Raw genomic sequence first — 21436 nt, 5'->3', positions numbered from 1 at the left:
GCCGGAGCTTGTCACGTGATGTGCTTGCTTCTTGGACATTCGTCGTACTTGGTGCTTGCAATGTGCGCTTGTCGATTGTTACATCTCAAACAGCCATGCTCACCTCAAACTCTTAGCAGGGTGCCGATGTGGGGCGAGCAATGGCCCGCTCCTCACCACTTCTCTGCGATATGGCACACAGCTATGAATCGCTCGAGGACCTGTCCTGATTTCGATGATTGATCCTGCCAGGTTTGTAGCTGTCCAGCAGCAGTTTCTTTTGACAACGCCGAGTTTGTCCAAATACCAATCCGGAGAACTTGTACGACCTCAACTGTGCATGATGTCTCCAGCACTTGATATAAGTATGCCATTAGGAGCCGAAGCAGACGTCTCGACTCATCACACTTTCTTGCCTCGCTTCCTTCCATTGGGTTAGCTAGCATCATTGACATCCGGAATCGGATAAGGACGCGAAGATGAGTGGCAGGCCGCAATGGAAGAAGCCACTCGTCGTGGAACAACCCCTTCCAGGAAAGCCACCCCCATCCATGCCACATGATAGTGCTTCAGCCTCGACTACACTGTCAACGGCTCCCGACACACAAGTTCGACACGAAGCAACTCTACTTACGAACCACTATGAGATCGTCAAGACAGCAACAGCAAAATCTGGCCCCGCAACAACGAATTCCCCTCCAGCATCGAAATCGCCCGTCAAGTCGACTGCTTCCAAAGTGTCGGTCTCCAGCCCTTCCAAAGCGACAGCTGCCAGGAAGACCCCTCCCAAATCACCGGTCTCTAAGCAATCAGGCTCAAGTCCGCCGAAGTCTCCTGGTTCGAAGCAATCAGGTCCGTCCTCTCCGCAGGGCTTGCCTGCCACCACAGTTGCCATTAACGACATTCAATTCTTTCGTTACAATTTGACGTTCACACGCGAATTGACCGAAGATGAAATAAAACGGCGAGCTGAGAAGAAAGCGAAAGAGGAAAAGAAAGCGAAGTTGGACAGGAAAGCGAAAGAGGAGAAGAAAGCGAAGGAGCCGGAGAAGCCAGCCGACGACCAGGATCCGGACACTCTCGAGAACAAACTACAGCCTGCTGCGAAGGCCAAACGTCGTTTGATCTACCTGCTGCTCAAGAAACTCGCTGAAGAGGACAAAATTTCGGTCAATGTCGCAAGCGACTACAACTCGTTCTTGGTGACTTGTTCACGTCTTCCACCTGGCGTCACTGGTAACAACCGTCATCGCATCGTACTCTACGGGGATCACGAGCAGTATGTGACTGCATACCCTGTGTACCATATAACGATCAAAGAAGGCCCTCGACTGCTGACACTCGATGAGTTGGCCGCTTCGCAGAAAGGGACTCCTGGTGTGGCCTTCACAAGGGTAGACCAGAAAAACACTGTCGACGCGCTTAATGCTCTTTTCACCCATATCGCCAATCAGGCCACATTCAAAGATCGTTTGAACAGTCCTCGCGCCACAATGACTCGCGTCGGCAGCAAGAAATTCTTCGAACTCAAGAAAACTAAGGACTGCGGCCCTTGGGATATGAAGCAAGAGGCCGAAGGGCTGCAAGCTCGAACTGGCTTCTTCATCAGTGTACGACTTCCAAAGGGACCACTAGCTCAGCCTTTGTTGAATATCAACACCACAACGTCAGCAATCCGGCCTTCCGGCAATCTGGATACTCTACTACGGTCCCACGGAAATGCCAATATTCTACAACTCGCCAGCGTGCTCGAAGGGGTCCAAGTGCACACTACGCATATTGCAGATCCGGTTATCCAGCGCAATCAGCTTCGGCACAAATTCAGCGAACTCGCTGGAGGGACTGTCGCATTGTCCCAAGCTGCCAACGTCACCTTCAACATCACGGATATCAACGGCACGAACACGACTACTACCGTTGTCCAGTACTTCCAGGCTAATTATCCTAATGCAGGAGTGGTAGGAACGGACTTGGTGGTCGACGTCGGTTCCGGGCAACGCAGAACTTTCATCCCAGCGAAGCTGCTTGTCGTCGAGCCTGAGCAAGTCTTCACACGTTCGACTAAGATGGTCAACGAAGCTGCGCGAAGACCGGACGCGAATCGCAACCTCATCCAGGTGGACGGTAAGGACATGTTTGGCGTCGGTCGCCAGGTTGGGCTTGGGCATCTATCTGTGAGTATTGTTGTACACCATTGTTGGTCGTTGCTGATTGTGTACGCAGAATCTCTTCGCTGGTCTGTCAATCCGTCAGAATATGCTGCCTGTTCACGCCAAAGTGTTGGAGGCGCCCAAGGTGTCGTACCTAGGAGCCATCACGAACCCTGCACTGCGCAAAGGCAAATGGAACCTCCAGCAGCAGCGGTTCGCCAGATCTGGAACGGCTAAAACAACGACTTGGAGCGTGCTCAGCTTGCAGACAACTGCTCTTACAGTCAGGGCTAGGTACATCCAGGATTTCCAAACAAATCTCCAAACTGGAATGCAAAGATATGGGCTTCAGGCCACAAAGTGGCCGCGTCAAAATAACCTAGATCCTCTGCAGACGTTCGCCTCTGCCGGTAGAACACCGGAGGAATGGCTGGAACGGCTCACAGACATTCAGAAGAAAGGTGTCGACGTGCTCTTCGTCCTGCTCCCGTCCAAGCACGCGTCCTTCTACACCATCATCAAACAGATAGGAGATCTCGAGTTGGGCCTCCAGACCATTTGTCACGTTTGCGATGATCAGAAGCCTAAGAACCCGCCACGAAATTTCCCAGCGCAGTGGTTTGGGCCCAAGACTGATCCGAACACAATCGCCAACCTGCTGCTGAAATTCAACCTCAAGTCAAGCCAGCATGGGGTCAACCAACAATTCGCGGGCGAAAGATCTTACTTGCTGGAAGGAGACACAATGCTCATGGGCATGGACGTTACTCACGCTGGAGCCGGCGCTATGAAAGGTGCTCCAAGCATAGCAGCCGTCGTTGGCAGTATCGATGACCGCTTTGCACAGTTCCCTGCGGTGCTGGAGGAAAACCAGCGAAGAGTTCCTCTGCCGGGTGCAAAGTACGGCCTACCAAGCGAGGAGATCCACCCGCTGGACAAGATGGTGAAGATCTCGATCGAGAGATGGAAGACGAAGAACGGCAGACTTCCTACTCGCATCATTGTTTTCAGGGATGGTCTCTCCGAGGAACAGATTGAGGACGTTTGTAAGCAAGCTGAGAACAAGCGCATCAATGATGCGCTCACGGAACTCTACGGCAAGAATCACCCCAAGGTCATTACAATCTGCACTGTCAAGCGTCATCACACACGATTCTTTGGCGACAATCGTTCAGGCAAGAACGTTCAGGACGAGATATTCAGAAATCCGGATCAAGGGCCGAACGAGTCGGCATACCTCGATAATCCTGTTCCGGGCACGCTCGTCGACAATGGTGTTGTCCTAGACGAAGCAGGCCCTGATAATGAGCACGACTTCTTCCTGATCAGCCACCACGTGTTCAGCAAGAAGGGCACCGCACGTCCAACCCACTATGTTGTCACCCGCAACGATGTCGAGGCCAAAAAGCTCGATTTGGCGATCATGGTAAGTGACTTTAGCAGAACATACAAGTTGGTACTAATGCGCCTTAATCACAGACCCACTCTCTCTGCTACCTCTTCGGTCGGTCCACCACCAGTGTCAGCGTCGCCACGCCGTCATACTATGCTGACCTGGCATGTGATCGTGCTCGCTTCTACGTACGAGATGCGTATGTAGGCCGCAGCCGGGAAGAGTATGATGAGGAACCGGAAACCCTCAATGATTACATGGCGGTGCATCCCAGGATGAGCGAGTCGATGTTCTACATCTAGAGGCAACCTGCGCACTGAACGATTGATGCTGCGGAGAATGAGACGGAGCGAAGGTGGACAAGATGACGATTGACGAATTTCCTTGTGTTGGCTTACAGGCGTTTTGGCAGTCCTGCTTCTAGGATTTGGCGTTTTGCGTTGGCTTTCATTTTCTTTCCTCTTGATAGACGCATACCATCAGATAGTGGGCTCCGAGGCATTCACTCGTTCAGATAGATAGAGAATCATACCACCTCGAACCAAACGAAGAAATACTAATATTTTGCAAGCTGAAAGGTTCGAGCCATCGCTTCTTCCTCTCCGACTCCCGCCTGTACATCGCTGCTGCCACTCAGTCGTTCCTACCTCTGTATCGCTCCTGCCTCGCCCTCTATCGCTCCTGCCTCTCCATCCATCGCTCCTGCCTCGCCCTCCCTCGCCCCTGCCTCTCCCTCCATCGCTCCTGCCCCTCCCTCCATCGCTCCTGTCTCTTCCTCGCTCCTGCCTCGTCATCGCTCCTCCCCTTTTGAGCATCGCGCCTTCCTCCTCGGTCATCGGTCTTGCCTCCTCACCCAATCCTGACTGCTCACCATCCATCACCGCTTCAACTCCACCCACTACTTCATCCTCACTGCAATCTACCCCATAACACTCACCCGCCCACAACAGACCAACACGCCAAAACGATCGACTTCCAACCCCTGTCCGAACCCAATTCGAAGACTGCCGGGATCTGCGAGGTACTGGGTCCTCATCGTGAAGGCGAAGGGTTCGTATTTGAGATAGGCATTCCTGGTCGGGGGGAGTGTAGTCCTGGATGTAGGAATTGGAGGTTCCCGGGCTGGAAGACGGGCTTGGGTGTTTCGGTAGGAGAAGAGAGTTGGGTAGAGGTTAGAAGGCTATGCTGCTCTAAGGGGAAAGTATAGGAAACTTCGATGATAAACATGATGAAGGATGGACGTGTGACTGACGATCTGATCGTAGTTTGTTTTCTTGAAGCACGGTGCACATCATCATGATTGCGGAGAGTGCTAAGTGTTGCTATTCTGTGCTGCACAATAAGTCTTATATGTCCATATGGGAAAGGATGATTTGACTGATGTACCAATCCATACTCGCAGACGGGGAACTGTCCAGCCCTGCCATCTTTGATTTGCTCGGAGCATCCTCACGATGATGGCACGGGGTGAGCGTATGCCTCTCCCCATTGTGCACGCACACATGTTGTACACATTTGCTGATGACATCCAGTCTGCAAGCACTGACTGATGATGTGCTGTGGTACAAGCGATACTCGCAGTGTTCGATAACGCGATGAGTGCTGGCCACAGACTGATTTCCACACTCAGACACCTCTTGGCAACGCGCTGACGTCTGTTGCCTTCGATCACTTTCCTGCGGCATAGCACCTGCTCAAAGCTGCAGCACCAGCCCACCCCTAGGCGGCCGGTCCGCAGCCTGCGGCTCCACATGCACATAATCGACCCTCGGCGGCGGCTTCTCTTTCTCCGGTCCCTTCGGTCTCCCGGGTGGCAGCTTGCCCTTTCGAGCCCGCTCACTCACGACCTTCGGATCCCATTGCACCGTCCTAAGGCTGCTCGAGTCTCCTGCTCCAGGCGTGGAAGCCGAGACCGGCGTCACTGGTGACATGGCGTTCTGCTGATGTTGTTGACCAGGCGGAGGCGGATATTGAAATTGCTGTTGTTGCTGCTGGGTCTGGTATGTAGGAAGTCCGCCGAACTGTAGGGGCGGATACGCGTACGATGAGGGGACTGCTGCGGGCGGCCAGCCTGGTGGGCCATTGCTGCTCGCCCTAGCCTGGACTGGTGTAGATGACTTCTCAGCCTCGAGACGGTTGATACGCTGCTCTGCTTCGGCAAGTTTGGCCTTGAGCGCCTCGAGCTCAGCTAGTGCTGGGTCCACAGCCGCCGCAGCGGCGGCAATGCCGGCCAGTGGCTCAGCGTCAGGAGCATTGGCGGAGGTCGGAGTCGCGTCTCTGCCGTTTCCTTTCTTTTTCTCGCGTCGGCCCCAGGTGATGTTCTCGCCGGACATGTAGCCCGCCATCATGCCAGGAACTTGCAGTGATGGTAGACGAACGACACCTTGACGCGGAGTCTTGTACTGGCGGCGAGTGGCTTTCTTGAAGCTGTCAAGCTTGTCGGCGGAAAAGTCAATAGCAGTGGAAGGGCCTCCATCGACGCTGGTGGACGAGAGTAGGGTGGTATCCGGATCATCGCCCTCTTCACGGCTGGCTGAGCCAAGGAAGTCGAGCAGTGGCGCGAGTCCGTCTGTGCCAACATCGGCGTTTAGACCGTCTGTTGATCCTGAGAGAGGTTCTGTTGCGCGGCGTTTGGGAGGTTTAGGTAGCTTCTCGGCCTTGGCTTTGCGTTTCCGCTCTCTGATGAGTTTCTCGGGCTCGAAAACTTCCATGATCCTGCGTCGCTTGCTGTTTTTGCGCGGCTGCGGGGCACGGTCCTCGTACGTTGCATGTATCGGGATGTGCTTGTAGTGCAATTCCATAGAATGCTTGGTGACGGAGAACTTGACGTGAATGGTGCCGTGGCAGTCATAGACGGGCTTCATCTTGCGTTTCCCGTCCATGCCCTTGCCCTCGTTGGCAGCTCTGCCCTTGTTGAGAGTGGAATCGTTGCAGAAGTAGGAGAATCGGTGTGCTTCGTCTTCCTTGCTGAGCCAGTTGTTGTGAAAGCTGTATCTGAAGCCATCGGCCTTTGTGACATGCTCGACGAGCGTCTTCGCAATGGCTTTCTGCAGCTTTAGGCCATCTTTCAGATCGGCTGCGCAGGCAGACAAGGCAGCATCGACGCTTAATGCTGATCTGTTCAGCGTCCCATAGAGGTTGGCTTTGGGTTGGCTTCCACCCGAGTAGTCTCCCGTGTAGACCATAAAGGCCGCTGCCGTAGGGAAGTTGAACTCGACAGTGGTGTGCTCAGGGGGCGAGGTAGGGTCTTGCAGGTAGTCGCGCAGCATCTCTTCCATCTGCTCGGCGCTGTTGACGTGCATGCGCACATGCTGTGCCAGAGGGTCTCTGGCCTGCCGGCCTCGAGGATGAACTGTTTTGGTCCATTTTGCACCGACGGGAACGACCTCTTCCGACGCGTTACGATTGCGTTTTCTCTTTGACGAGGGCGCTTCGACGCCGTTGGTGGGTAGCGCGGTGTCGAGATCTGGCTGGATGGACGCGTCGTCGTCCATGCTGGATGGCGAGACGCGGTGCGGAGGAGGTAGTTGATGAATAGGGAGTATTGGTAGTAAGGTAGTTCAGAAGGCGACGACCTGAACTCGAAGTCGAAGTCTCAGGCTTTCTCCGACTGCATAATCGCCTTATTTTGGGGCGCGGCCTACCCCAATTTTGGTGCCCGCAGTTGCCCTCCCGTTGCCCTTGCATTAGCGCCTTGCGACCTTACTCACAGTCACAGATCAGATACACAAATAATCCAGCACTCGCAAGTGAGTCAATGCGCACAACCCAACTCCTGCGCAGACTCATAGGGCCATCACCATCACCTCGACACCTTCATCGCGCTTCACCAACAACCCACCGTACTCCCCCAACCTACACAACCATGGCACCCACCACCACCACTCCAGACCCCTCCAAAGCCCGCCCCATAGTCTTCTCCGGCCCCTCAGGCACCGGCAAGTCCACCCTCATCAAACGCCTTTTCAGCGACCACCCCGACCTCTTCGGCTTCAGCGTCTCCCACACAACTCGCAAGCCCCGCCCAGGCGAAGAGGACGGCACGCATTACCACTTCACCACTCCCACCGCCTTCGAAAAGATGATCGCCGAAGACGCCTTCGAAGAACACGCAAAATTCGGCTCCAACTACTACGGCTCCTCGCGGAAATCAATCGAGGAAGTCGGTCAGGGCAAAGGCAAATCCATTGACGGCTCGCCCGCCGAAGGCCCGAGGATATGTGTGTTCGATATCGAGATGGAAGGGGTGAAGCAGTTGAAGAAGAGTAAGCTGAATCCGAGGATATGTTTCATCCAGCCGCCGGACCTGAGGACGTTGGAGGAGAGGTTAAGGGGCAGAGGGGATACGAGCGAGGAGCAGGTGGTGCAGAGGCTGAAGCAGGCGGAGAAGGAGATTGAGTATTGTAAGAGCGAGGGGAAGGAGGACAAGGTGGTGGTGAACGATGATCTGGATACGGCGTATCGGGAGCTGAATGAGTGGGTTATGAAGGATTTGTCGTCCGCTTCGTGAAAGACTTCTTGCTACGAAGGCGGAAGATCATCTCCAGGTCTGCCCATAGATGACTCGACGAGGAAACCAAGACCGACGTCGCGCAGAACCACGGACTCAGACAGCAATTGAGGAGGTATGAGTTGAGGCCCCAGTATGTCTTTTGAGGTTGGAGGCGATAGAAGACACGGTGGCTGATTGACCTCTCGACTTTTGAAGGGGTATGATTACTATGTTACCTGACAGATAGGTGAAAGCCCGGCTCTCCTTGAGAACGCTGCATCAGAATATATCGCAGATAGAATAGACGCCACGCTGATCACACTTTCATTCGACTTTCATTTCTGCTGTTGACACCCACAATTGCTAGTCGACTAATATCCGTTCATAGTCATTCGCTGAGAGTTCCTGCTCAACTCGCGTTCGGCTGCTGGCGAGATGGGTCTGCTACTGGACATGCCGCCGGCGGCACTGCTCTCCTTGAGGGCCAGCAGTTGCTTGGCACGGAAAGTCTCGTAGTGGATCTGGCTCGTCGTCTCGATGAGGTCTTGCAAATGTGTTCGGGTGAGGAAGTTCCGTAGATAGACGAATTCGCAGTGGTTCTCGTCCTCGATGTTGATGATGCCCCACCGGTTCTGTCGGCCGCGGACTTGTTTGCCATTAACCACAATCGACTTCTCACTGCCGACGACTGCAAAGGGGATAATGTCCTTGATGGTCGCGTTGGTGGCACGTTCCTCATCGTCAAGCTCGTCGTTGTCGTATGGGTACATGCGGATGCCGTGGAAGGCGAATTCCTCTTTTATTCTCTCCTTGAACTCGCGACGCTCCTCCAACGTCAGAGAATCGGCCTTTGCGATAACGGGTACCACGTTGACCACATCGGAGAGCTTCTTGAGGACGACAATATCGATCGGCTTGAGAGCATGGCCGGAGGGTTGGATGAAGAACAAGCAGCAGTGAATGCGAGTGTCCTGAATGTACCGTTCTCGCTGGGCGGTGAGCTCTTTTCGCAGGTACGCTGAGTGCTGGTCCTTGATGTACTTGACAATGGGATCCCAGCTGTATATTGTTAGTTTTGACTCGAGGTGTTGAAGCAGCTCTTACCATCGATCATTGTTGACGAGATCGCCGTAGCCTGGGGTGTCAACGATGTTGAGCCGTAGTCGGACGCCATTCTCCTCAATGACTATACATTGTCAACGCTGTTCCCATGTTCTCATACTGATTCACTCACTGTGCGATACTGTCTGAATCTCGGTGGTGGACCGGATGGACTCGTCTGGCCGCATGCGACCCTTTGAGTCGATGAGGTGGGATGCGAAGAGCGAGTTGATCAATGTCGATTTGCCCAGTCCAGTTTGACCTGTCGCATCGAGTGTTAGCATCTCCTTGTGTCCAGTATATGGCTGCACGTACCAACACAGATGACGTTGAACTGGAAGCCTCTCTTCAACAGCTTCTTCTCAATCTGTTGAGTGATGCTGTCGAAACCGACATGACTCCGGGGGAAGACCGCATTTCCCTGGTGCATCGCCATGGTCATGGTGGAGTGCAAATACTCTGGTGGGAGTGAGAAATCGATGACACGGTCGAGTAGATGATAGTATTGCGCTGTCGATATCTATCTGCACAGCGAAGGCAGTCCAAGGGTGTGGAATGGTGCACGAGGGAGTTGCGACCGCGACAGAATTTCCCTTTCGTTTCCCCGGAGCAGCAATGCAGGTGGATTGCACTCGCCGTTCCCCTATTTCATCGCCAAGACAGTCAGGGATGCAGCCGTGGCGCCTTACCTCTTCAGTCCTAGTTTCTCGGATACTGATCTGCGCAGCTTCAAGAAGTTCAAGTTCGTGTCAAAAGTTCAGAAGCGTCTTCAACGACTTCACCCAGCCACGTCGATCCGCCGTCTACCCATAATTATCCTGGTCATGGCAAGTCTGGCAGCTCCTGGCCTTCGCGCTGGAATGCTGCACGATTTGTCAAGGCAGCTCTCTGGTTCTTTCGGTCTCCTCCGATCCTCCTCACTTTCCATAGCATTGCCTACCGCGGCCATTTCAATACCTTCGATACTGTCAGACATATGGGAGGGTATCTTGCAGGCTGTGCCAAAGAAGAAAACATCGCACATGAAGAAGCGGAAACGATTCATGCACAACAACAAACTGAAAGATATTACTGCCATCAACAAATGTCCCGCGTGCGGCAAGCCGAAGAGGCAACATTTCCTATGTCCATATTGTGTCTCTGGTAAGCGGAAACTGGACTGGTAGTTGTGTTAAACTGACATGGTCTTAGAAATACGAGAAGCGTGGAATAAGGAGAGCAAAGCCGCCACAACCACCTACAAGGGAACATGAAGCAAAACTACCAACACTTACGGAAAGGCATACCTCAGCTCTCGGCGAACCGTGACTGGAAGCGATGGCTTCATAAGACGCCTAGCGATACGCAAAACGTGGTCACGTCCAAGTTCAGTCGATAACCTCGTTTCCAACGAGCTCGTGAAATCTAGCGGATGACTCGAGGCTAGCATCTCTCAGGCCTTGGCTATATGCCGAAAAGTCGAACACTCCAAACGTCCCGCGCTGTGAGGCCGCGCTGCGCCATGAATGGTAGCAACGGGCCCGGTCTCAACCGCAGTGGGCGTAGCAGTGGATCAGAGGCAATGTGCAGAGCAGGGCTGTGACTATCATGGTCTTCGACCAGATCACGATCCGATGGATCGAGGCACCTTGAATCTGCGGTGTGGAAAGAGTCGGGGCCTTGGGAAAGAGCCGAACGCGTTGTGGCATAGCATCTGAAGCTCATTTCGGCTCAACAGGCTTCAGCAGACTCAGCAGTTCTCTTGGGAAATCTCGAGACGGCTTTGCCTTCGATCTCAGTTTGGGAGGATCCATGTCATGGTCCGAGGTGGAGATTTGCTCAGCGAAGGACATGCTCTTGCGATTCACGAAGGCGTGTCTGGATCTAGAAGGCTCATGTATAGCATTGTGTGAACATGGGAATCTGAAGCGCGTCATGCGGGGAAATTTTGGAAATGCACATCTCGTAGAAGCATCGACTTGAGCAATCCTTCTTCAACCACGATCCCTTTTGTCCAAACTGCCTCCGACCTCTGTCACTCGTTCAGATCATCGGCAGCGCATGGCAATGCCTGTCAAAGGTCATCATGGTAGCTCGCGCCCGAAACCTCCGTGGAACGTCGTGCTAACGCTGCCTGCAGTCGAAACAGTACCTCGCCCTGCACAGCATAGATGAAGGTACGCTTCTGCGAACCACTTGTAGCTTGCACAACTAATCGTGTCTGCTAGTCCATGAGACCGACATCTTCTCCCTGGCTACGACTCCAACCCAGATCATCTCCGCCTCCGGTTCCTCCTCCATCCACATCCACTCCACAACCGCCGAAGACTTCCCAGTCGACCAGACCCTTAAAGCCGCCCACAAGACCGGCTGCCACCACCTCGCCGTCTCCACCAATGGCACCCGTCTCGTCAGCATCGGTTTCTCCGGCGACTGCAAGATCTGGAACTACACCGAAGGCATCTGGGCTCTTTCAGGCGAACTCATCGACGACGACACAACTGCAAAAGGGAGCAAGAAGAAGACGACCAAATCCAACGACATCTGGGCTATAGCACTCTCCCACCCCGACGGCCAATACCTCGCCACCACCCGTAGCGATGGTCGAGTCTACGTGTACGATGTTGCAGCCCAACCATTTCAGCGCATCCGCGAGTACGCGGTTAACACAGGCGGTTTCGGCCTCGCCATTGATCTCTCTCCGGACGGCAAGTTCCTTGCCACGGGTCATGCCACAGGAAACATCTACGTCTTCTCCACCGAATCGACCCGTCTGCTACACTCCCTTCCAGGACTGATCAAGCCCGTCCGCGCAGTGCGTTTCTCCCCAGGCTCGAAGCTGCTAGCCGCAGCAGGTGACGCAAAGGTCATCTCGCTCTACGATCCGCGTTCTGGTGAGCAGGTTGCGAATATGCAGGGACATGTTGGTTGGATCACAAGTCTGGATTGGAATCACTCGGGCCAGTATCTGCTCAGTGGAGGGCTTGATGGGAAGGTCAAGGTGTGGGATGTTGAGTTGCGGAAGTGTCTTGCGACGCACAATGAAAGTGAGAAGGGGCTCTGGGCTGTGAGGTGGCTGCCGAAGGGCGAGACAAGTGTGGAGAGGGGAAAGGCGGAGAGGTTCGTGACTGCTGGGGCGGGTAGGAGTGTGAATGTTTATCGGGAGGCTACTGGCGGCTGAGAGGAGATCTGAAGACTGTCGCAACACAGTGTCGACACCTGCAGCTGGACATCGATCACCGCTAGGATATGGACTGCCTCCTCTCCAAAGGTGCCAAGAGCTCCAATGCGCTCCAACAATGGGCAATCGGCTGCCTGCATGATTTACCGATCCCGGATCTGCTTGCCCAGCCGCGTGGATGGAAGCTATTGACATCTTGCTTTGTTGCAAGATGAGGTGTCTTACATCGGCACAGTAAACACGAGCGGAATCGTTTGCTCTGTTTCAGATGCGCCTTTGTTGAAAAACCCGGATCAGTCTCACTGTATGAGTCTTTGAGGTATGTCTCGGGCGAAGCAAGACTGCCATGAGTCCATGAAAGCTCTCCAAGTCCAGAAACAGAGGAGCTTCCAGCTTAAATAACGACCGCGAGCGCGAGCAGATAGGACTCTTACAGCAAACAATTCTACCATTACCCAATACACCGTGCGACTCATCCGCACTGTTCCACAGTCACCAACCCAGGACCAAAGGAAGGCAACAGATCCAGAAGACCGCCATGTATCCGTTCGGCAGCCCCTACAATGCCCTTTTACAGCCCGCTTATGATCAATCCACCCACGTACCAGGCTGCCAATGCGACCCCTGCAAATACCGCTTCTATCAGTATACTCAGCAACAGGAGCAACTGCAGAACGCCAAAGCATCTCAAGAAGCCAGAAACGCTCAGCTCAAGCTGCTGGACGATATGGTCAAACAGGCCAAAGTCGAGAGGGAAGCCAAAGAACAGCGTGAACAGGAGAAGTTGCTGAAGGAGGCGAAGGAGCGTCTGGAGCACATCGAACTCGGCAAGAAGCAGCAGGAAGAGGACGAAAAGAGAGGCAAGAAGATCAAAGAAGAGGAGGCACGGCGCAAGGACCGGAGAGAGCGTCACGCTCGGAGTGACAGCCACCACTACTACGGGCCAGTGACAATGTCGTTCGTGCGAGGTCGGTCGGCGACCCGGAACGAGAGCTACATTGGAGTCGTGAAGGGTTCTAGGCGGGGGAGCAGCTCGAGTTCTAGTAGATTTTGGTTCTGAGGGGCCAAGGGGGAATGTCGCGGATTGCGATGGGCCCACAAGTTCGAGGTATACGGATATGGAGACCATGTTATGAGCGAACAGTGTGGCGGCGGTATGGGTCTGTTACAGACACTGCTCGATGCGCTTGGTTTGATACACTGGCATGGTAAAGCATAGGAATAGACGCTCATAGACTCAACAATGGCAAGTGCACTCAAACGAGCTTTGAGTATCCTTGAGTGAGACTTTCGGATGGATGCTGACAAAGCAATCTCAACTGGTCACCTCCTTCCACTTCCGAGCTGCTCGACGACACTCCTGCACAGTACAGCCATCGATCGCCCAGCGTGCAAGAAACGAAGTGTCATCGTCGAGGTCTCCAGGTGGTGAGCCAGCACGTCGTCCACCGATCCTAAGTCGAGATTCAGCAAGATCCAGACCCTGTCTGACGGCCACCCCACAGCACCTTTCAAAGCACGATACCTGGGGAACATAAGATCAAGCAGCAGTCTCTGAAATTCGAATTAGAGTCTTTGATGACTTATCGAGGCTGTGGGCTAGTTGTCGTTACACGTGATGGCCTCCGTCGTGATGCAGATTGAAGACGATCCGCCGAAGAAGAGATTCAAGCGAAGTCGAAATGGATGCATTACTTGCCGGTAAGTGAGCAGACAGTAGTGGCTGGGCATCCTGTGGACTACAGCAACCGCCACTCACGTCCAGAGCTCTCACAGCTGACGGATCCGAGCAGCATACGCAAAGTGAAATGCGGGCTCGAACGCCCAAGCTGTGAGCGATGTATCAGCACCGGCCGCAAATGTGATGGCTACCAACAAATGCCGTCTCACCAGCCACAGCCACAAAGAGCCCTCGACACGCCCTCAGACCTTGGCCGAACGCAATGCGAGAAGCTATGTCTCGACTTCTACTATAGTGTGTCAGCGCCCACCTATGTAAACTTCGGCAGTCATTACTTCTGGAACAGCCTCGTCATTCAAGCATGCTACCATCAAGACGCAATCCGTCACCTTGTGATCGCATCCACATCTTTGGACCTTGCAACTCAGAAACGAATGGCGGAGGAGAAAGCTAGGGAGGCCTTCGCGATACACTATGGCATAGCGCTACGGTTGCTGTCATCGGCGAAAGAGCCGGAGCCAGAGATCATGCTGATGGCGTGTTTATTGTTCATCCTCTGCGACGAGTACAACAACGACCCTTCTGGCGTGCGGACGCACCTGACGGCTGGTAAACGGATACTTAGGGGACTTGCGAGCAAGAATTCTGCACACATGAAAGACTCCCTGAGTGAGCTCGCACCAATATTCACGCGCTTCGAGGATCAGTCGGATCAGTTCGAGATAAGTCCCAGGTCCGAGGCTGTACTGAATGAAACAGACAGCACTTTCTGGTCCAGATACTCGAAGCCAGTCTTCAAGCCTGGACCTGCTCGAGGTTCGGTGTTCATGGGGTACTCGTCGATGGCAATCGCCACTCACTGCCTGCAGAAGCTGGCTCCGTCATGCTTCGCTCCGGCTAATGAGCGGGCATATCAGCACGTGCCTAGATCGCGGTTCCATGTTGTGCCATCGGTAACGTCTCAGCTGGACCAGTGGCTTACCTATTTCCGAAAGTTCGTCAGCAACATGTCGTCAGCGGAATACGACAGGAAGATCAACGAGATCAACACACTCTTTGCAACGCAGATATGTCTGGATATCATGTCCCGCTGTGCACCATATCTCCGAGAAGACATCTACGACTTACACGAAGCGCGATTCAAGATCGCCTTCGACAAGTTGTCTTTCGTCCTCAACGAGACCACACCGGAGGCTCTCAAAGAGCGAGCAGTCTGCCCGCTTTACTTCATCGCAGCGCATTGCCGCACGCCCCTCATCCGCAGACGCGCTACCGAATGGCTTAAGCTATGCGGCTGGACAGGGATTCGAATGGCGACAATCGCCCAGCAGATCATCAACATGGAGGAAAGAATAGACTGGACCTCCTCAGCCACAGATGTGCCGGCCGAGCGCAGAGTGCAAGTCCTGGACGTTTCGTTCTCTGCTGCGAAAGCTGATGTGCAACCGCTAACGTTGATCGAGAAAGGTGCTGGGCGCGACTCAGTCTGTGTAATGAGCTACGCAAAGAAGCCTTGGGATGGGAGTAACAACGATGTACATATCTTCAGATGGGCAGACCTGCCGGCGTCAGACGAGGCGCTGCATGCTTCGGTGCGACAGTTGTTGGGCCGGGTGGCTAGGTTTGAGCTCATAGCGGCTGGATCGCACGACTCGGGCACATCCTCTGCCGCAACGTGACAGGCAGTCACTTCAAGAGGACGACCGACAGCAGTCATAGGGCCGGGAGACAGCGTTGACACGGTATGATCTGTTGCTGCCCCGGATGTCTTCTCTTGCATCCACCGCGAGGACCGAGAAAGTTGAGCCTTAGTAAACCAGTGTTCAAATTGGATAAATTTCCCGACTGCCATCGTCAACATGGCCTCTTGATTGACTTTCGGCCGGCACTGGCAGTGTTCGGCCATCAGTTGTGTGAAGAAGAGTGAATGTCTCCTGCGTCAGTCAGTGAAGTGATCGTTTCGGCTTGCCTCGGATCTTCACTCTTTGCAGAGATATAAGTCGGCATCGTGCGCCCGACCTTTTCCTCTCTCGCTCGCAGCAAGACAAACGACAAAGCACAAGGCTTCATTGCCATGCTCTATCAGCATTCATTGCTGCCGGGCGGGGCGAGCTGCCTCGACGAGTCTCGAAAATCACTGACTGAATACGTTGGGATGACAGGTGCGATCAACTGAGGACAGAATTACGTCTTAGTCTTTGACTGATCACCCAGATGGCTGAAAGACGACAACAATCGACAGACGGTGAGGCCAATCCCGCAATCAAGCGTGCCCCAAGTCAACAGACTCCTACGGCACAATCCAGCCTCGAGTGCTCGAGAGACATCCCACTATCATTGCCTTCAAGGCGTGAATTCCAAGTCATAAGCCAGCGTTTCCGTGCACAGTTCCTCTCGTAGTTTGTGAACCCTGTAGAAACCCTCGTCAGCAAGCTGCTTCATCTTGCAGTCGGTCATCTTAACAGCAACAGGACCACTCACGCTAGATGTGCATCATGCTTAGCATATACCGCAATCGTCTCCGCCTTGTCCAGCACGGCTACAAGGCCCATATCGTACCCTTGGGCTCGCGAGGCCGTGCTCGCATGGGGTGGCCCGACATCCATCTTCTGTAGGCCAGGTATCTGGCCAACCATAGCCCCAGCTGCCTTTTTCAGCTCGGCGATATTTTCGGATGAGGTGTTTGGCTTGAGCTTGAATAGCACTGTTGGTGATGCAGGCGAAAGTTAGAGCTGGTGTAGAGACACATAAGGCCATGTGGAGATGACAGGTAGACGACATCACAGGTTGGGCTGCAGGGGATGGATGGGCTAAGACGAACCGATGTGGTAGACTGGCATGGTGATGGTCGGCGTTGGGTTCTGTGATATGGGTTGAGAAGGTTCAGCAGCAGGACACGGAATGGAATAGATCGGTCTGTCGAAAAGAAATGGAGTCAACTGTTGTCCTTGGTATTCAGGTCTCAGCAAGTATCGAATACATATGTCTTTATATATGTCCACATCATCGGAGCATGTCCGATAGTCATCATTGTCTGTCGTCCCCAGGTCCGAATATATCCGATGTTGGAGAATTTATCTCCTACAACTTCTACACACCTTTGATTTCTACGATCGAGTGCCGCCATCCATGTCATGAGTCACGAGCTACGAAGCATTTGTGAAGGCCCTTTCGAGGCCTTCGCGGGACGAGCGTGACATATCGTCATGGTTCTTAACCAGATTTCTGTCGAGCATCAAAGAATGTTTCTCCTCAAGAATAGACGCACCCAGACTCATGAGCCCTCAGATCCTCGATGTGAGGAGAGGCGCTGGAATAGGGTGAAACACGAACAGAGATTATGAAGCCCGGAAGGCGACACGCTTGCTCTTGGCATGATTTTGACAACATCAACCATGGGAAAGAGAGGATAGATGAAGCTTCGAAAGTGCCGTGATCAAATACTGGTCGTGTATTGAGCGACCTACCTGAAGGGTGTGCCTGTATGGCACTCATTGGGCAACGCAACGTAGCTGTATGATAGTGCTCAGAGGATGGCTGCAACCCGTGCCACACATCAGATATCAAGGTCGCAGCCACGTATGCAGCGCCGTAGAACCCGACTTCCGCGTGCGCAGCGGATCACATCAGTCTTGAACGCATCAGTATGTAGGCGCAACCGCGCCCTCAACAGAGATGCACACAAGTATCGATCATAGTCATTAACAGCTGAAAGGAAATGTGGGCCGAAAGCGAACCAGTAAGCTCATGACAGCTAAGATCCCCGTGGAGAGATGGAAGCGTCGAGCAGACCAGATTAGAATGGCTCCTTGGGTCGATCGAAGGTCATTGGAAATTCGTTGAAGCAATGGGATGGCGACTGCATACACCGAGGGTATTTGTTGACCTTTGTTATATGTGAAGGAAGAAGGAAGAAGATCGAGAATTCGGACGAGGTTAAATTTCGAGAGAAGGGCTTGGCAGTGCATGACTCGGGTGAAGTGGAAAGCATGACTCGTGCAGACAGATGTTTGTTAGATTCTCTTGAAGCTGTCTCTACCACACTAAATCGGGGACCTTTACTGCCTACAAACGCCGACCTCCTTTCAAACCACCAGAGCAATGCCGCCGAGCTTGCGGAACCCTTCCGAATTCCGTTGACCAAATGAAAACCTATAAGGAACCCGCATCACCTTGTTCTAGCCCCATGGCCACCAGGAGCGACCTCTTGACAACCAAGGAATCTCTTCTGCCGAGTATCGGTACGCTCGGAACAGCGCATTACTCTCGCCCGGAAACAGCTTCTTGGTGCCCTCATCCTCATATTCGGAGAAGCAGGGATTGATGAACTCGAACACAACCTCGCCTTCTTTGGTGACCTCGAACACCCGACCGAAAGCACTTTCACACAGCAAAGTGTTGCCGTTGCTCAAGCGTTGTGCGCTACCCATGAAAGGCGTAAAGAAGTGGATCATCTGACCCCGGTCCCGATACTGCCATACGATCTCGCGAGTCTTCCTGTCGACCTCGATTGCACGTGTGAATTGTATTGACTCCCCTGTGCGGAAGGCACCATTGTCAAAGATGAGTATGTTGCCGTTCTCGAGCTCGTTCGCGCAGTGTTGCTGTGCGAGTGTGTCAGGCCCGAGTCGCCAGATTATGTTGCCGGTCGACTTCTCAATGATGATGACACTGGATACAGATCGCATCGATGCCAGAATGTTGCCGTCTTTGAGAGGATACACAGAGTTGATCAAAGGATAGTGCTCTCGGGTATAATGTGGTTGCAATGGGAACTCGTCTCGAGGGAGTCGCTCTGACACCTTCCATTGCCAGACGAGCTTTCCTTCAGCGTCGAGCTCATTGATCGTATCGGCATAGGTGATTCCCCCTTCGGCCTCTGTGCCAGGCACTCCGCCTTGGACCTTGGCCGAATCTTCTCGGCTGAGGGCTCCAAGCTCGTATAAAGCATTCGTCCGTCGCCATAGTGGTACTGGTCATGGTGACCCAAAGGATCTATATGTTGCCTGACAACCTTCCCGGCAGGATCAAGCTCTGACATCACTCCGCCTCCGTACTTGTTGAAGAACATGAATGGAGCTTTGTGATTTGGAGGCAAAGTGTTGACAGCCAGGTTTCCGTTTGGCAGGATCCGGGCATGTCTGCCAATGCGACCAGGTAACTTCCAGCTGTGCACTTCTTTCCCATCGATGTCAACCAAGTGTGCGGTTGAAGAGGTCAGAGGGCATATGAGAGTGTAGCCGCCGAATGACTTCGCTTTGTTGACGCCAGTAAGCCCGAGCCGATGAGTACGTTTGAAAGTGTTTTGCTCCATGGCTTTGCGATCAAGTATGTAAGGAAGATGTGTTGGACCTTTGTGCTGCCTTGCTGATAGGAAAACCAATGTTTGATGTGCGTATAGTGGAAGCAGTATGACAGAAGAATTGTATCGTCCATACTATATAGGACATCCTGCTGGAAGCATTCGAGAGCGGTTGTCGCCGTGAACCAATCATGAGCTTCCGCGGTATACCGTCGGCATGCCGCGGCCTCCCAAGGCCAGACTTGACACCATATCAGCAATCTACAACACAAGTTGACTACAATCAGCAAAGCACGCAATGATAGCGACAATGTCGTTATCAATTGTGTGTATCATTCGTTCTTCCGATATGTCTATATGGCGGCTTCCGGGACACTGCACGGCATGCCGGTGGCATGAGAATCCTATATAAGATAAGGACTATCTACTCGCAAAGATCTCAACGAACCAGCACCAGAGCTTCTACAAAACCTCCAAGCAACATTTCTGACGCGCCAACTCGACAGTACGATGGAGAAGCTCGACCGTAAAGGCCTCTCAGAGTCTGAGGCCATGCCACCAAATGACTATGACTCGACCAATACCGACACAGTACCGGAAGCAGAGAACATCGACGGATATGATCGTACTCTTGAGTACACGCCCGAAGAGGAGCGCGCAGCGGTCCGACGAGTCGACTTCTTCATCCTACCATTCATTGTGCTCCTCTTCTGCTTCCTCCAGTTCGATCGGACCAACATCGCAAATGCCCTTACCGATACCTTCCGGGCTGATGTGCACATCACCAATTACCACATCAACACAGCTCAGACACTGTTCATCGTCGGATTTGTGATAACAGAGATCCCCTTCAACATGCTCAGCAGATATTTCGGCCCTGAGAGGTTCCTTCCCGTCACGATGATCCTATGGGGCATTGCTACATGGAGTCAGATGTTCATCACAAGTCCATCCGGCTTGTACGCCTGCCGCTTCATCGTTGGTGCCCTAGAGGGTGGTTACATTCCCGGCATGGCGCTCTACATCAGTAAATTCTACATCAATGAACAGCTGGGACTGCGCTTTGCTTGTTTCTGGGCATCAAACTCGATCGCTGGAGCTCTGTCAGGACCATTGTCTATTGGACTTCTGTCACTCAGAGGACGAGGTGGACTTCATGGCTGGCAATGGCTGTACTTGATTGGTAAGTGTCTTGAGAAAAGCTCAAGGCGTTTACTAACTTAGATATTAGAGGGTGTACTCACCTGCTTTCTGGGCGCCGTTGGCTACCTATATCTCCCGCATTCCGCCGCTAAGCCAAAGACCTTCTTCGGCCGATCGTGGAGCCTCTTCACACCCCGACAAAGCTCAATTATCATAACTCGGGTTATGCGGAACGATCCATCTAAGGCTCTTCGTTACGGCAAGCCAGTGCTGCCGTCACACATCCTACAGACCTTCGGCGACTGGAGATTGTACGGACACATCCTCTCGGCGTTCCTCTCCATGGTCATGATCACGCCTATGAACACATACGCCCCATCAATTATCAAGTCATTGGGCTTCACAGGCCTTCAAGCCAATGGATTGAACTCGGTGGGAGCTATCGGGGCGCTCTGTATCTCCATCTCGTTAGCATACAGTAGCGACCGCTTCAAGGAGCGTGGCTTCCACATTATCGTCGGATTTCTCGGAGCCGCCGCAGGCCTTCTTTGGCTTGCTCTGGCACCGAATAGCGTTGGCAGATGGGTTCTATACGGCGGAGTTGTGTGCACTCAGAGCTTCATGGGAACGGCTCAAGCCATTAACGCGGCCTGGCTGGCGGCGAAGATGGAAGACCATAAGCGACCGATCGCGCTTGCAGCATACGTGATGAGCATTCAGATTGCTGGTTTCCCGGGTGCTCAGCTGTTTAAGCAAGACGCTGCCCCGCGGTATAAGCATGGTCTGATTACAGCTGCCGCGCTGGTCATTTCTGGAGCTGCGGTGGTGGCGGCCTGGAAGTTCCTTTACCGCATCTTCGATCATGGGGACGGTGGTGTTGAGACAGTCAAGGGTCGTGATCCTGAGCAGTAAAGCATGAGCTTGTCTTTACGAGTTGGGCGGCCTCTGGCCGCGAAGTACCTAAATAGGTATAACATTATATCATACAAATGCAGGGGACTAGCACCACTACGAGCGAATGAACCCTCGCTTCCC

At 53.3% G+C, this 21436-nt stretch overlaps 9 protein-coding genes across 9 annotated transcripts; 5 read left to right on the top strand and 4 right to left on the bottom strand.

Moving 5' to 3' along the window:
• Window positions 1–458: 458 nt before the first annotated feature.
• AB675_11132 (Protein argonaute 1D) lies at window positions 459–3824 on the top strand (the record flags this gene model as incomplete). The annotated part of the gene is made up of 3 exons (XM_018139953.1): window positions 459–2153; window positions 2203–3555; window positions 3609–3824. 3 exons carry the CDS (start codon window positions 459–461, stop codon window positions 3822–3824), a joined length of 3264 nt encoding a protein of 1087 aa, XP_017995770.1.
• A 1392-nt stretch (window positions 3825–5216) lies between these two features.
• Window positions 5217–7016, bottom strand: AB675_11131 (uncharacterized protein; the record flags this gene model as incomplete). Its single annotated transcript, XM_018139952.1, has 1 exon — window positions 5217–7016. The coding sequence occupies one exon, from the start codon at window positions 7014–7016 to the stop codon at window positions 5217–5219; it is 1800 nt and encodes a 599-aa protein (XP_017995783.1).
• A 371-nt stretch (window positions 7017–7387) lies between these two features.
• AB675_11130 (Guanylate kinase) lies at window positions 7388–8032 on the top strand (the record flags this gene model as incomplete). The annotated part of the gene is made up of 1 exon (XM_018139951.1): window positions 7388–8032. One exon carries the CDS (start codon window positions 7388–7390, stop codon window positions 8030–8032), a length of 645 nt encoding a protein of 214 aa, XP_017995797.1.
• Window positions 8033–8385: 353 nt separating this feature from the next.
• On the bottom strand, window positions 8386–9557 carry AB675_11129 (uncharacterized protein; the record flags this gene model as incomplete). The annotated part of the gene is made up of 4 exons (XM_018139949.1): window positions 8386–9073; window positions 9119–9200; window positions 9249–9377; window positions 9431–9557. 4 exons carry the CDS (start codon window positions 9555–9557, stop codon window positions 8386–8388), a joined length of 1026 nt encoding a protein of 341 aa, XP_017995778.1.
• A 382-nt stretch (window positions 9558–9939) lies between these two features.
• Window positions 9940–10368, top strand: AB675_11128 (putative 54S ribosomal protein L32, mitochondrial; the record flags this gene model as incomplete). Its single annotated transcript, XM_018139948.1, has 2 exons — window positions 9940–10258; window positions 10307–10368. 2 exons carry the CDS (start codon window positions 9940–9942, stop codon window positions 10366–10368), a joined length of 381 nt encoding a protein of 126 aa, XP_017995757.1.
• Window positions 10369–12813: 2445 nt separating this feature from the next.
• On the top strand, window positions 12814–15635 carry AB675_11126 (uncharacterized protein; the record flags this gene model as incomplete). The annotated part of the gene is made up of 2 exons (XM_018139947.1): window positions 12814–13232; window positions 14069–15635. The coding sequence occupies 2 exons, from the start codon at window positions 12814–12816 to the stop codon at window positions 15633–15635; spliced, it is 1986 nt and encodes a 661-aa protein (XP_017995751.1).
• Window positions 15636–16299: 664 nt separating this feature from the next.
• On the bottom strand, window positions 16300–16796 carry AB675_11125 (uncharacterized protein; the record flags this gene model as incomplete). Its single annotated transcript, XM_018139946.1, has 3 exons — window positions 16300–16366; window positions 16438–16660; window positions 16778–16796. The coding sequence occupies 3 exons, from the start codon at window positions 16794–16796 to the stop codon at window positions 16300–16302; spliced, it is 309 nt and encodes a 102-aa protein (XP_017995786.1).
• Window positions 16797–18134: 1338 nt separating this feature from the next.
• On the bottom strand, window positions 18135–19270 carry AB675_11124 (uncharacterized protein; the record flags this gene model as incomplete). The annotated part of the gene is made up of 2 exons (XM_018139945.1): window positions 18135–18879; window positions 18930–19270. 2 exons carry the CDS (start codon window positions 19268–19270, stop codon window positions 18135–18137), a joined length of 1086 nt encoding a protein of 361 aa, XP_017995829.1.
• A 498-nt stretch (window positions 19271–19768) lies between these two features.
• AB675_11123 (putative transporter) lies at window positions 19769–21313 on the top strand (the record flags this gene model as incomplete). The annotated part of the gene is made up of 2 exons (XM_018139944.1): window positions 19769–20441; window positions 20490–21313. The coding sequence occupies 2 exons, from the start codon at window positions 19769–19771 to the stop codon at window positions 21311–21313; spliced, it is 1497 nt and encodes a 498-aa protein (XP_017995799.1).
• Between the last annotated feature and the right edge of the window lie 123 nt (window positions 21314–21436).

The sequence above is a fragment of the Cyphellophora attinorum genome (genome assembly GCF_001299255.1).
Source record: "Cyphellophora attinorum strain CBS 131958 chromosome Unknown Contig36, whole genome shotgun sequence".
NCBI lineage: Eukaryota > Fungi > Ascomycota > Eurotiomycetes > Chaetothyriales > Cyphellophoraceae > Cyphellophora > Cyphellophora attinorum.
The sequence above is the reverse complement of the archived record's forward strand: the minus strand, read 5'-3'. Positions and strand labels throughout refer to the sequence as shown.